Source organism: Phocoena phocoena, chromosome 19 (genome assembly GCF_963924675.1).
Source record: "Phocoena phocoena chromosome 19, mPhoPho1.1, whole genome shotgun sequence".
NCBI classification, from domain to species: Eukaryota; Metazoa; Chordata; class Mammalia; order Artiodactyla; family Phocoenidae; genus Phocoena; species Phocoena phocoena.
In genome coordinates this window covers 42,180,067-42,193,918 of record NC_089237.1, presented here as the reverse complement: position 1 = coordinate 42,193,918, position 13,852 = coordinate 42,180,067, and the positions used below count along the sequence as shown (strand labels likewise).

Below are 13,852 nucleotides of genomic sequence, written 5' to 3'. Positions count from 1 at the left end.
TTTAGGGGACCCCCCCCTACACACACGCAAGGGGCATGGTATCAATTGCTGTGTAATACCATTATCACACATTCAGTGGTTTCAAACAACACATATTTATTCTCTCGCAGCTTCTGTGGGCCAGGAGTCAGGATACAGCTTAGCTGAGGCCTCTGTTTTGGAGTCTCACAAGCTGCAGTCAGGGTGTGAACTGGGGCCGGGTGACATCTGAGGCTCCACTGGGGAAGGATCTGCTTCCAAGCTCACGTGGTTGTCGGCAGGATTCAGTTCCTTGTGAGTTGTCAGACTGAGGACCCCCCTCAGTTCCTTACTTGGTGGGCCTCTGCAACATGGCTGCTTACTTCTTCAAAGCCAACAAGGGAGATCAAGTTTCCTAGCAAGGTGGACATTAAATCTTATATAATGTAACCACAGGGACATATAATCACACGTATGCCATCGCCTTTGCCTTATTCTATTGGTTAGAAGTAAGTCACAGGTCCCGCCCACATTTAAGGGGGTGGGGTTCACAAGGGCATGAATACCAGGAGGTGGGGTGGTCCTTACAGTCTGGCTGGCACATGGTATCATCTCATACTTGATTTCCCCTATTTTTTAGAATCATTTAATTATATTAACAGAATGGACAGAGAAAACTACACAAAACACATGTGCAGTGTAAGGAATAATAATTATTATTATTATTATTAAACACACTTGTAACTACCTTTCAGGTCAAGAAATAAAGCCTTGGGCTTCCCTGGTTGCCCAGTGGTTGAGAATCCGCCTGCCAATGCAGGGAATACAGGTTCGAGTCCTGGTCTGGGAAGATCCCACATGCCTCAGAGCAACTAAGCCCGTGCGCCACAACTACTGACCTGCGCTCTAGAGCCCATGAGCCACAACTACTGAGTCCACGTGCCACAACTACTGAAGCCCGCATGCCTAGAGCCCGTGCTCCACAAGAGAAGCCACCGCAATGAGAAGCCCGCGCACCGCAACAAAGAGTAGCCCCCGCTCGCCGCAACTAGAGAAAGCCCACACACAGCAACAAAGACCCAATGCAGCCCAAAAATAAATAAATAAATAAATTTATAAAAAAAAAAAAAAGAAAGAAAACCTTGCTGCCCACCCCAGAAGCTCTTTCGTGTGCCCCATTCCAATCACAAAACCCTCCGTCTACCTGAAAGGCATCCTGACTTTTATAGTAATCACTTACTTGCATTTCTTTAGAGTTTTAGCACCCAAACATGCATCCCTAGCATAAACCCTAAAAAACCCTGATATATCTTTTTCTTAACGGCTTTGTTGAGATATAGTTTACATACTATAAAATTCACCTATTTAAAGTGTACAAATCAATGTGTTTTAGTATGTTTACAGAGTTGTGAAACCATCACCATAATCTAATTTTAGAACATCTTCATCACGCACAGGAAGAACCCTCATACCTATCAACAGTTGATATGTCTCTGAAGTCTCCTGATCTACAGCCTTCCCCTCCCTTTCTTCTCCTTACGATTCATCTGTAGGCTGTCAGGCTCTATTAGCACCTGTTGGAGAGGTGGAACTCCAGCTCTGTTGGATGGGGTTGAGCAGAAAGCTTTGCCACACAAACCAGCCAGACAATCTTTGACGGTGCATTTCACTTCTTTGCCTCTCTTTCCCCTGTAAAATGGAAATAATTATTATTCGCCCTTCCTTACCTTCCTTAAAGGGTTGCTGAAAGAATTGATGTAATAGATGAGGACACTGGAAGAATGCCAGGGTGATTATAACCACAGCAAAAATGACATAACTATATTTTCATATCACACACCTTGATCTCTAACATCTGTAGATTCACATCTAATTTCCATAGGGATCCTCGAAAACAGGAGCAAGCAGAAGTCTTCCCCTGTGATCTACTCATTTACTCTCTGAGCCTCATGACCACCCTGCGTGATGAGTGTTATTATCTTTCTGTTAACATACGAGGGAAGGGTGGGGGTCCTGGACCGGTTGAGGGCTTTGTGCAGGGCCAGTCAGCTGAGCGTGGCAGAGCTGGGAGCTGGCCCAGTGTTCCCACTGTCAAGTCTCTTAACCTTAATACCCTCTGATAAGGTCCCAGTTGAGACCAGAACCTGGGCATCCACTTTGATAGGACACAGCTCTAAAGCCACAAGGTGCTCTTTTTTTCTTGTTGTTGGTGGCAGTTCTCAGCGTAGTGGCCTTGAGTTGCCTAAGCAGGGACAGGGCCTCTCTGTGCCAGGTGACCATTAAAAGGCTCTCTGTTCTCACTTTGTGCATTATGGAGCCTTTATCTTCTCACCCAGAGTCACCTTGATGTTTGCCTTTTGAAAGTGCCAAGAATTTAGAGGCCAGGGTTTTAGCTTCTTAGGTCCTTTGATTAAATACCATCCTTTCAGGTGGTTTGGATAATGGGGCCTCTGTCCGCGTGGGGTTTATTGGCTGGCCACGTGATTTCCCCAAGCTGCAGCCAAAGCACAAGAATCATAGAGGTGGGGAACAAAGGTTATCATTTCTGGCTTCCTTGCTTTTGTCTCACGTTTTCTGTCAGCATATCCCTTCCAGTACACTGTGGAAAATAGCACCCTTCACTCAAACAAAACAGAAAATGCTCCCAAGGAGAAGAACTGAAGCTGAAATGCCAGTGGATGAAGGTACCTCTCACTGGGGTCCACACCGTGTGTGGGACGAAGTCATCCACCGTGGACCAAGCCAGACGTCCCATCAGGGGCTCCTGGGGCAGCCGCTCACCCCATCTGGAGATGTTTCTCTCAAACATCTAAGTGGTTGTACCCATTTTTGGAGTCTAGGGCTTTGGGTTCCTGGAAGAACCACCTGCTAAGCAGGAAGCCACCACCTTCTTAAGGCTCACAACAACCTCTAATAGAGTTATACCTATCTGTCCCTTGCTTCTCCCTGAAGTACATTTTTTTTTTTTTCCGGAAGAGTTTAATTTGAAGACTTTACTTCCTAGCTGATTGCAGAAACAAACCACAAAATGAAACAGTGCTGCTCTCTGGGGAGACCTCTCAGGCTGCCTTGCGCAGTTCAAGGGAGAAGTCCCTTCCCCGGGGGGCACTTGGGGATTTTGACAGGAAAAGGGGACTCTTCCCTGGTATATGTTCAGCTCCATCACCCCCTACTCTTGCTGAGCCCTTAGCCCCAAATTCATCCTCATTCATAATTGCTCAAAACCCTAATCACTGGGTCCTTCCAGACAACTGCAGTCTTCTTTAATTATACATACTGAGGTTATGCTAAAGATTTTAAAAATATATTTATTTAGACTGTGCCGGGTCTCAGCTGTGGCATGCGGGCTTCTTAGTTGCCGCATGCACGAGGGATCAAACCTGGGAGCTCTGCATTGGGAACGTGGAGTCCTACCCACTGGACCACCAGGGAAGTCCCTGAAGATTTGTTTTGATTTGGGATTTATCTTCCTAACCAGCCATAGGGTTTTTTTTTTTAACATCTTTATTGGGGTATAATTGCTTTACAATGGTGTGTTAGTTTCTGCTTTATAACAAAGTGAATCAGTTATACATATACATATGTTCCCATATCTCTCCCTCTTGCGTCTCCCTCCCTCCCACCCTCCCTATCCCACCGCTCCAGGCGGTCACAAAGCACCTAGCTGATATCCCTGTGCCATGTGGCTGCTTCCCACTAGCTATCTACCTTACGTTTATTAGTGTATATATGTCCATGCCTCTCTCTCGCCCTGTCACAGCTCATCCTTCCCCCTCCCCATATCCTCAAGTCCGTTCTCCAGTAGGTCTGTGTCTTTATTCCTGTCTTACCCCTAGGTTCTTCATGACATTTTTTTCCCTTAAATTCCATATATATGTGTTAGCATACGGTATTTGTCTTTTTCTTTCTGACTTACTTCACTCTGTATGACAGACTCTAGGTCTATCCACCTCATTACAAATAGCTCAATTTCGTTTCTTTTTACAGCCATAGGTTTTTTAAGGACAGGGTTTCTTAAGCTTCAGCCTTTCATGTGCCATGATTCTTGTTACATCTGCATATCCCCTGTACTTTTTTTTTTTTTTTGGCAGGGCAGCCTGGCTTGTGGGATCTTAGTTCCCGGACAAGGGATCGAACCCGGGCCCCCTGCAGTGGAAGTGCGGAGTCCTAACCACTGGACCAGCAGGGAATTTCCATCTCGTGTACCATGTTTTACTTAATATTTTTCCTAAATCAACTCACATCTCCCCTTTTAGGTACATGTATTTCAAAAGGAAACTTTAAAATATTTATATAAATGAAAACCAGAATCATGTATCTTAATTAGAGGGATAAGCCTAAATGTATGTTTCAAGAAAAACAAAACAATGACTAGCTTGGTACCGTTGTCTGTCTAAGTTTCTGAACCTGAAGTGGGCTTGCCCTCTCCCTCTTTCTTTCTCTCTCTGGCTCAAAAGAAGATTATCAGGTATTTAAGATTTACTGAGGATTTCACCTTGACTTAATCAGGATGGAAAGAAAATAGAAAAAGGAAACCTTTCTGTCCACAAGAGTCACTGTTTCTGACGTCCCTGCACAACTTTTACACCTCTTATTCCACCACTTTGCGAAACGTGATTCTAAGAGATTGGTCTGGTGCAATATGGAAGACTGTGTCTTCCTTCCGTGTGAAGGGAAATTGTTTCACCTTTATTCTTCAAAATAAATACACCCTGGGGGAGAAAAACTTATGGCTTTGGTCAGTGACAATCTCCAGGACACAATGTCTTGGAGTTACCATAGGAGCTTTTCTGATACCACTTTCTGTACAATTAGTCACCAAGTTCTGACCCTCGATTCTGCTTTCTCAAATCATTTCAAATCTGCACCCCCCCCTTCATCTGCTCTCTGGTTCAGACTCCCATCACATCTCTCCCAGGTTATTTTCATTTATTTATTTTTGTCTGAGTTGGATCTTCATTGCTGTGCATGGGCTTTCTCTAGTTGTGGCGAGTGGGGGCTACTCTTCATTGCGGTGCGCGGGCTTCTCATTGCGGTGGCTTCTCCTGTTGTGGAGCATGGGCTCTGGGTGCGTGGGCTTCAGTAGTTGTGGCTCGTGGCTCTAAAGCGCAGGATCAGTAGTTGTGGTGCACAGGCCCACCTGCTCCGCGGCATGTGGGATCTCCCCGGACCAGGGCTCAAACCCGTGTCCCCTGCATTGGCAGGTGGATTCTTAACCACTGTGCCACCAGGGAAGCCCTCTCCCGGATCATTTTAATGAGAGCTCCTCTATCTCTAGTCAGAAGCCCCCTTCCCATCCATTCTCAGTCTGCTAATGTGAACTTTCCAAAATGGAAGTCAGATCATGTCACTCCCCTGCTTAAAACTCCCCAGTGCTCCCCACCTACAACAGGAAGTTCTGCTTCCTGTTTCTGCTCTTACCTACCTCTAGCCCCCATTTGCTGTCATCCCCCGACATACACCCTCCACCCCAGCCTCCCTGCTTTGTGTCACACTATGTACTTTTTCAATTCCAGTTTGCTTTGCCTGGAGTGTCCCCCCAACCCCCCTTGTCCATAGTTGAAAACTGTTTACCCAGAGTGGATCTGGTTTCCACCAAGAGGACTGGAGTCTTTCACTGTCACTGTGTCTAACGTGGCAACATGTGCACAATGAATTTTGATCAGACCAAAGCTGACTCACTAATTGTAGAAGCAGGTACTGGAAGGCCACTCAGGCTAAAATCATGGTCATTTTCCTAGGAGCTTTCTGGGGATATTTTCAGTTTTGCTGGGTTAAGGCATTGTTTTGCCTGGGAGGTTGTCTGTGAACACAGCCAGACAGGGAGAGCAGATTACTGGAAGGAGTGGGACACAATCACACAAGTCTGGCTGGTTTTGGCTAGGGGTGGGGTGGGGAGAGAGGAGGTAGAAAGATTTACATTATGGGCTTCCCTGGTGGCGCAGTGGTTGAGAGTCCGCCTGCCGATGCAGGGGACACGGGTTCGTGCCCCAGTCCGGGAAGATCCCACATGCCACGGAGCGGCTGCGCCCGTGAGCCATGGCCACTGAGCCTGCGCGTCTGGAGCCCGTGCTCCGCAACGGGAGAGGCCACAACAGTGAGAGGCCCGCGTACCACAAAAAAAAAAAAAAAAAAAAAAGATTTACTCTGTACCAAAGCATTGGACTTTTCTTCTCCACTAGATCAGGCTCGGCAGGAAAAGGAGGAAGTCTTCCTGGAAGGAATGGGAGACCAGAGTGAAGATGGATGCCACTTTGGGTTTAATTTGAGAGACCAAAGATAGATGGGTCTGAAGAGTGGGACCAATGCCAACCCATCTAATTTGGACTCCTGCCCAGGACTGTGTCTAACTCACCAGTCAGAGACAAGCCTCTTGTTCCACCCAATGTCAGTCATTTAACACACACTATATCTTCTCCCCAGCAGGCCTGCCCACCAGCCCTGGGGTGTTCCACTGTCCTAAGACTCAGAGAGAGGCTGTGTTGCAAGTTCCTTCTTTGATAGGTGTGAAAGATGGATCCTCTTAAATCCTGGCAAAGGTACTTTGTTCAGACCCCCAGTGTCCCCTTCACAATTGAGAAGCCATGAAGTTTGTCTTGTGAAGGTAGAGCTCCTTCCCAGCATTCTAGAGGGAAATTCCATCAGGGCTTTCTAGATACTAATCTGTCCTCTTGGCTTTATCCAATGTACTTAATATACATACAGTCATCTATCTGTAATATCCCAACAGTAAATTCCACTGCCAACAACTCCATTCTCTGGCTTCTGTGTTGCTGGCGTGTGTGTCATTGTGTGGCTCTATCTTCTGGCTCAGAAAGATGTACAAAAGTCACTTCTCTCACAGTTTATTTTATTTATCCAACGTTTGTATATTACAGACCATGTACCAGGCACTATTCAAAGCATTTTCCTATTATATTAACTCGTTTAATCTTCATAACAATCCCATGAGGTGTTATTCCCATTTGGCAGATGAGGCTTAGAGAAGTTAAGAAATTTGCCTGGTGATGCACAGCTAGTAATTGGTAAAGCTGAGGTTCAGACTTAGGCAGGCAGACTCCAGAGTCCCTGCTTTTATTTAATTAATTAATTTATTGATTTAGGCTGCACCGGGTCTTAGTTGAGGCATTGTGGACTCTTAGTTGCGGCAGGCATGCGGGATCCAGCTCCCCAACCAGGGATTGATCCCAGGCCCCCTGCTTTGGGAGCGTGGAGTCTTACTCACTGGACCACCAGGGAAGGCCCCAGAGTCACTGCTTTTAATCACTGAGCTATGCTGTCTCCAAGAGAACTTCAGAGTGACCCCTGATGGATGTCTGTTAACGTAAGAGAGGGGCATAGAGCTCAAGGCAAGACAGGAGGCCAGAGCTTCAGAAGTATAGCTGATTGGGAGATGGGAAGGGGCTGTAAAAAGAAACTTATTGATACATTGCCTGTGAGGCACACTCTGGCTTGTCCGGCTCCCCACTCCCACTTTAGTTTTGGTCTTCTTCTGTACCAAACTGTTAGTCATCGCTGGCTGTAAGTGCTTGCTGGGTGACTCCTTTCTGCAGCCCTTGGGTCTGGATTTTTAAGTAAGTTTTTTCTACAAAAGAGTTTGGAGTATTATCTTTGCAATGTTCCCCCTAAATAAACTCTTCTTCCTAGCCCTCTGCCTTCCAGAGATTCCCCCTGCAAAGCCTCTACCCAGCATGCATGTGCAACGTCACGAAGGCCTTGTCTCTTCTAACGCTCCTGATGTCCACAGAATTAACACCGGCATCCACTGGCGATGCTGATGCAGGGCTCCCAGGGTCAAGATTCTCTACAAAGTCTTGCTCGGAGGGAGCTGTGCCCTAGAGAACTTGCTCCTCTGTAAAGGGTCTTCGTCCTTTGTGATCTGATATTTGTGCAATTTATTTTTTTAAAGAAAAAGCCTTTTTCACAGACATTGTTTCATGGGATCCTCCAAACTACTCTGTGAGGTAGAAGGCTGGGAAAAGATGATAGTCTTTGGTTGAGAGGAAACTGAGGCACAGAGAGGTCATGTGACTTGCCTAGCATCATATGCTCAGGATGGCAGAGCCCAGGCTCAGTCTCAGCTGTCATGCCTTTTGGCAAGTTATGGTATCTCTCTGGACGTTGTTTGTCTTACCTATAGAATAATGGGATTAGAATAGGTGCTCTATAAGGGTCTTTCCAACGCAAACATTTTGTAATACTAAAATTCTGAGGAATACTTTCCCCTGAAAGATCAGGCCATCAAGCCTTCTGAAGTTCATCTTATTTGCCTCCATCCTGGAATATGACTTCATTATCTCCCAGTGAGCAGGGAGTGTGTCTTTCCTGTCTTCCTCCTTATATCACAGAGAGAGTGTTTTTTGGAAGGGCTTCCACCCTTATACTCCTTACAGGTATCATATAGTTTAGATGGTGAAATACTGTTATAAACATAACAATGAATTTGCTTCAAAACCTGTGGATTTCAACTTTTCAGTGAGCTCTACAACAGTAATGACAGCTGAGATCAGTAGAGCAAGTGCTGTGCCTCTGACAAATGCTTGACATGTATTATATATTCTTCACAACCACCTAAGAAGGCAGGTATTATTATCATTATTGCCATGTTACAGAAGAAGGGGCGGGCTTGGAGAAGTAAAAGAACTTACTCAGGATCACATAACTATCAGGTGATGGGCTCTGGATTCAAACTAATGTAGTTTGTCAGCAGCTGTTAAATGCTGCACCAGACCACAAGGCTTCTCCTAGGAGAAAAGGGGACTGGTATTATACACATGTGCCTTTTATTCCCTTACAAAAAATTCATTTTGTAATACTTAAGATAGAAAAAAGGCACATTATGCACAGATAGTGTTTCCTCCTTTATTCTCTCTCTCTCTCCAACCATCTGTCCATCTATCTCCCACTGTCTGCCAAGCACTGTTCAAACATATAAGCATATATAGAGAGAGATAGCAACAAATTCCTCCGGATGGAGAGAGTCAGGAGGAAATTAAGACAATGTTAGAAAAATTAGTACAAGGTTATTATTCTGTGCCACCTATGTGTCCGGCACTGCGCTGGGCAAACCTATGTAAAGAGATGTACCAGCAGACCCTGCCTAAAGTAAACCACACAGAGAGAGGAAAATCACTTGGTTTGGTTACAAAGAAACGGATCTGTTTACACAGATAGTGTAGAAACTAATCTCATTATTTAGAATCGTATTTTATAAGCATCACAGATAAAAAGCAGATAGGGTGGTGGGCTTTGGTAGTGGAAAGGACTTGATTCTGGGAGGTAGTCATCCTTTACTCAATCAAGCGCTTTCTAAGGGCTTTGTCCAATAAGGTGGGGAATACTTCTGAAAACCAGGTGGACACGTCGCTGCTCTTCTGGAGTTTATAGTCAGTCGGGTAAGAATATTCTTACCCTGAGTCACACTGCCAAGGTCTAGCTATACGACCTTGGACGAAAAACTCCTGCCGCTATTTCGTAAAAGAAATGGGGTCAGACTAGCGACCCTGCCACTCAAATTCCCGGCCCAAAGCGTATCCCTGGCCGCTGTTCCCGGAGGAGAGCGGGCGAGACTCCCGCTCGATGCTCTGCGGCGAACCTGATGGCGGGGGCGTAGGTCCGGGACAGAGAGCGTTCGCGTTCCGAAAGCGCTTGTCCCTCGCGGCGCCCCGTCGCCCCGCCGCCGCCGCCGCGACTCGCGGAGCCGGAGGAGGCGGAGCAGGCGCTGTCCCGGCTCTTGAGCAGGGTAGCTGCTGAGGAGGTGGTGCGGCGGGCCCGGGAGGCCGAGGTTCGGGCGGGGCGGCGGGAGAGGCTGGCAGGCGGCGCCGGCAGCGTGGGGAGAGCGGCGCCGCGGGCTGGGCGCTCCGGGCGAGAAGAGTCCGCTCCATGCGTGCGGGCCGAGGCCGGCCCCTGCGAGCCGCAGACATGAAGAAAGACGTGCGGATCCTTCTGGTGGGAGAACGTGAGTCCGCGCGCCCGGGCTGGCCGGGACTGGCCGCGGCCACCGCAGCCCCTGCCGCCCCACTGCCCTACCTCCGCGCCCCCAGGCCTCCCAGCCCCTCCGCTCTTCCCTTTCAGCTGCCCGCAGGCGGCCCTCGATCTCTCACCTCAGCTGGGCCCTCCTGAGCCCTCCCGTCCTCTGTCCCCCCGTCATCACCCTCAAGCCGTGTCGCCATTAGCCTCTGACCGCCCGGCCTCATCCCTCCGAAGGTCCTCTCCTTTTTCTCTTGGAATGCTCTCCTCCCGGGCCTCCGCGTTTCCGAGGCCGCCTCCTCTCAGACCCTTTCGTCTTCCGTGGAGATTCCCTTGTCTCTGCCAGGCAGGTGCTGGAACAGGCAGACTGACCAATTGGGATGGCGTGAACTGGCTCCCGGGGAAGCTAGGGGGAGGGGTGCAGAACTGTTCGACTTGTGGGCAAGGTCAGGTGTCTGCATGTTTTTGCGCTCGCGGTGTTCCCTCGCTCTAGGCATTGACTGTAAGGCACAGAGCATTTTAAGCGGTATTTGCTCTTTGCATTGGAATAACTCCAGGTACACTTGATGTTTCCTCAAAAATTTACTCTCAACTTCAAGTTATACAAGTGCTCAATGAATGAATACTTAAATGGGGAGGGTCCTTAAGTTGAGAGAATTATTATTATCCTAAAGCCTAGTTTCCCCCATCTTTTAAAACATTATTTCATAACTACTTGGTAATTAATTTAAAAATGACGGGCACACGTGAGACCCCCCCTCCCCCGCGGAGATTCTTAGATTTCACTTTTTGAAGATGTAATAAAGGAGACATGTCTTCTGTTCACTGACTTGGGGACAGAACAGCAGGGACTTCTTGATATTGTTCAAGTTACATGACTCAATTGGTAGGACTAAAATAAGAAAGTGGGCTGGGGAGGACTGGACCGTTTGTTTTAAAAGTACATTAGTTAATGACCTGACTTTGCTGTTTTGAAGCTTTCTATTCTAAACCCCGTTTCATCCTAGAGTAGCCCCTCCAGGTCACTGTGATGCACTCCCAATGAAGGAAGTGAACACATTTTTACCCTCTTCTGTAGTGTTCTTTGCTGTTCATAGAAACCTCTGTTCACCTGCTATTGTAGAAATCTTCCTTTAGAATCAGAATTTAGAAGTAAGCTTAGCCAGACACAGTTTACTTTTTGGTTTGCAGTTGTGAATTTTAGTTTTAATTTATAACAGCACATGTATCAATCTGTGTTTTGCATGGACTTCTTGACAAAGTTCAGGAATATGATTCTTGTTGATGCATTTGGAGCAAGGTAGGGAAAGTGAGTAGATGTCCCACTTAAAAAACTGATGGATAAAAAAAATTTTTTAAAACAAAAATTCTTTGTTTTGGTTTTAGTTTTGAATATAGGGAGCAATTACATATAATCAGTAGTCTGTAAAACATCTGAATTGAAGTGCTATACATATGTGAGATATATTGTCAGCCTTAGGACATTTAAGCTAAAAGGTTAACAGTATTACTTATTTTGAAATACATAAAAGACTTAAAAATTTGTTAGAAAAATTACGAGCCATATTCTGATGAATTGAAAGCAAATAATAGAATTGGTTAGAGTGTATATGTGAGAGTTTTTAGATCGGGAGAAACCTGACACAAGAGAAAGCCTTCGTTTTTGAGGAAGACATTTTTCTTAAAGAGGATGGTACCGAAAACTTTAGGCCAAGTTTATATACGTGATTTTTTCCCCACATTTAAAAGTATGAGAAATGGGCTTCTCTGGTGGCGCAGTGGTTGGGAATCTGCCTGCCAATGCAGGGGACACGGTTCGAGCCCTGGTCCGGGAATATCCCACGTGCCGCGGAGCAGTTGAGCCCGTGTGCCGCAACTACTGAGCCTGTGCTCTAGAGCTCGCGAGCCACAACCACTGAAGCCTGTGTGCCTAGAGCCCATGCTCCGCAACAAGAGAAGCCACTGCAATGAGAAGCCTGCACACCTCAACAAAGAGTAGCCCCCGCTCACCGCAACCGGAGAAAAGCCCGTGCGCGCAGCGAAGACACAACGCAGCCAAAAATAAATAAATTAATAAAATAAATTTTTAAAATATATGAGGAAGGGCTTCCCTGGTGGCGCAGTGGCTGAGAGTCGCCTGCCGATGCAGGGGACGCGGGTTCATGCCCCGGTCCGGGAAGATCCCACATGCCGCGGAGCCTGCGTGTTCGGAGCCGGTGCTCCGCAACGGGCGAGGCCGCAACAGTGAGAGGCCCGCGTACGGCAAAAAAAAAAAAAAAAAAAATATATATATATATATATATATATATATATATATGGGGAAGAGCGACACTTATTTGGAATATATAATTTTAATTAGTTATAGTAAAGGGTTGTATTCTGGGGGGAAATGACTGAAGCATTACTTTTTGAGATTTAATGTAAGCATCTGACAGCTACTTAGCCTAGCTGTAGTACTTTAAATGCTAGGTAAACAATAAGTGTGACCAAAACTATTTTGATACTGGTCTGATACACAGATTTATCAGGAAAACCACTTTTTAAAATTTTATTTATTTAGTTTTGGCTGCATTGCGTCTTCGTTGCTGCGCGCGGGCATTCTCTAGTTGCTGTGAGCGGGGGCTACTCTTCCTTGTGGTGCGCGGACTTCTCATTGCGGTGGCTTCTCTTGTTGTGGAGCATGGGCTCTAGGCACGTGGGCTTCAGTAGTTGTGGCACGTGGGTTCAGCAGTTGTGGCTCACGGGCTCTAGAGCGCAGGCTCAGTAGTTGTGGCACACGGGCTTAGTTGCTCCGCAGCATGTGGGATCTTCCCAGACCAGGGCTCGAACTCGTTTACCTTGCATTGGCAGGCAGATTCTTAACCACAGTGCCATCAGGGAAGCCCAGCAAACCACTTTTTAAGGAAGAAGTCATAATAATTCATTTGTAGTTTTAAGATGGTTAACTAAGGGAAATAGGAAACGAAAGGAAAAAGGAGCATCGTCTCTGGAGTTGTTGTAAAGCCTGTTCTTTCTCAATCACTTCAGTACATTTTATTGCTGTTAGTGTCCGTCCCTGAACCACACAGCAGCAGCTTCATTCACTGAGGCTCCCAAACAGTTGTGAGCAGTTTCAACATTCTGTTGGCTTAACCTATACTGTACTCTGGAGGTGAAATGGATCTTTTCTTGACCCATCCAGAATTTGGATTCTGAGCCAGCCAGGCTTTAATGCTAACTGGTTGCTGAATGTCTGTTGACTGCTTAGATCAGAAAAGTTAGGCTGTCTATAAATTTTAAGGTGTTTATTTGCAGAGAAAGCCAAAGTATTTTAAGTATCTTCTTCACCTTACCTTAATTATTGAACATATTGAATGCTATTCAGGCCAAATTAAAAGTTAATTACCATTCTTTAAACAAAACAAAAAATAAAAAATTTAAAAAAATTCAACCACATGAAACTTACTTCTTCAGGTTATAACTTTCCATGGTCAATTTCATTGGCCAGAATTTGCATTTAACTAGATTTGCATTAGTATGCTTAACAGATGTCCTTGATATAATATGAGGAATGAGCCTTATTAACCTTTTATCTAAATCCTGTAGCTGCATTAAAAGTACACAAGATAGGGGCTTCCCTGGTGGCACAGGCCCGCGCGTACTGCAAAAAAAAAAAAAAAAAAGTACACAAGATAGTCTTAGTTTTAGTGAAGTCTTGTTTTTAAATTAAATTGAGATATATTTGTCTTCTGGTCAAATTAATTAAGAAAGTGGAACTGTTATCCTCTTTTTAAATGAGTCCGGTATCTCTTACGCAGTTTGTCTAACTGCTTGGTTTATCATCGAAACTTCTGCCAAACTAGCTCACACTTCGGTTGGCTCTGGCCTAGGCTTTTGTAATATCTCCTTAACTGGTATCCCTGCTTCTAATTTCGTCCGTTCTCCA

At 45.9% G+C, this 13,852-nt stretch overlaps 1 protein-coding gene across 3 annotated transcripts in view; it reads left to right on the top strand.

Moving 5' to 3' along the window:
* The first annotated feature begins 9,812 nt into the window (after positions 1–9,812).
* RHOT1 (ras homolog family member T1) overlaps positions 9,813–13,852 on the top strand; it is a 59,655-nt gene continuing 55,615 nt past the window's right edge. For 2 of the 3 annotated variants that reach the window (XM_065897523.1, XM_065897524.1), the window contains exon 1: positions 9,841–9,916. In XM_065897523.1, the coding sequence (XP_065753595.1) occupies positions 9,841–9,916 (76 nt within the window). Of the gene's footprint in view, positions 9,917–13,852 lie in introns of all 3 variants that reach the window. The other variant, XM_065897525.1, reaches the window with a different exon arrangement.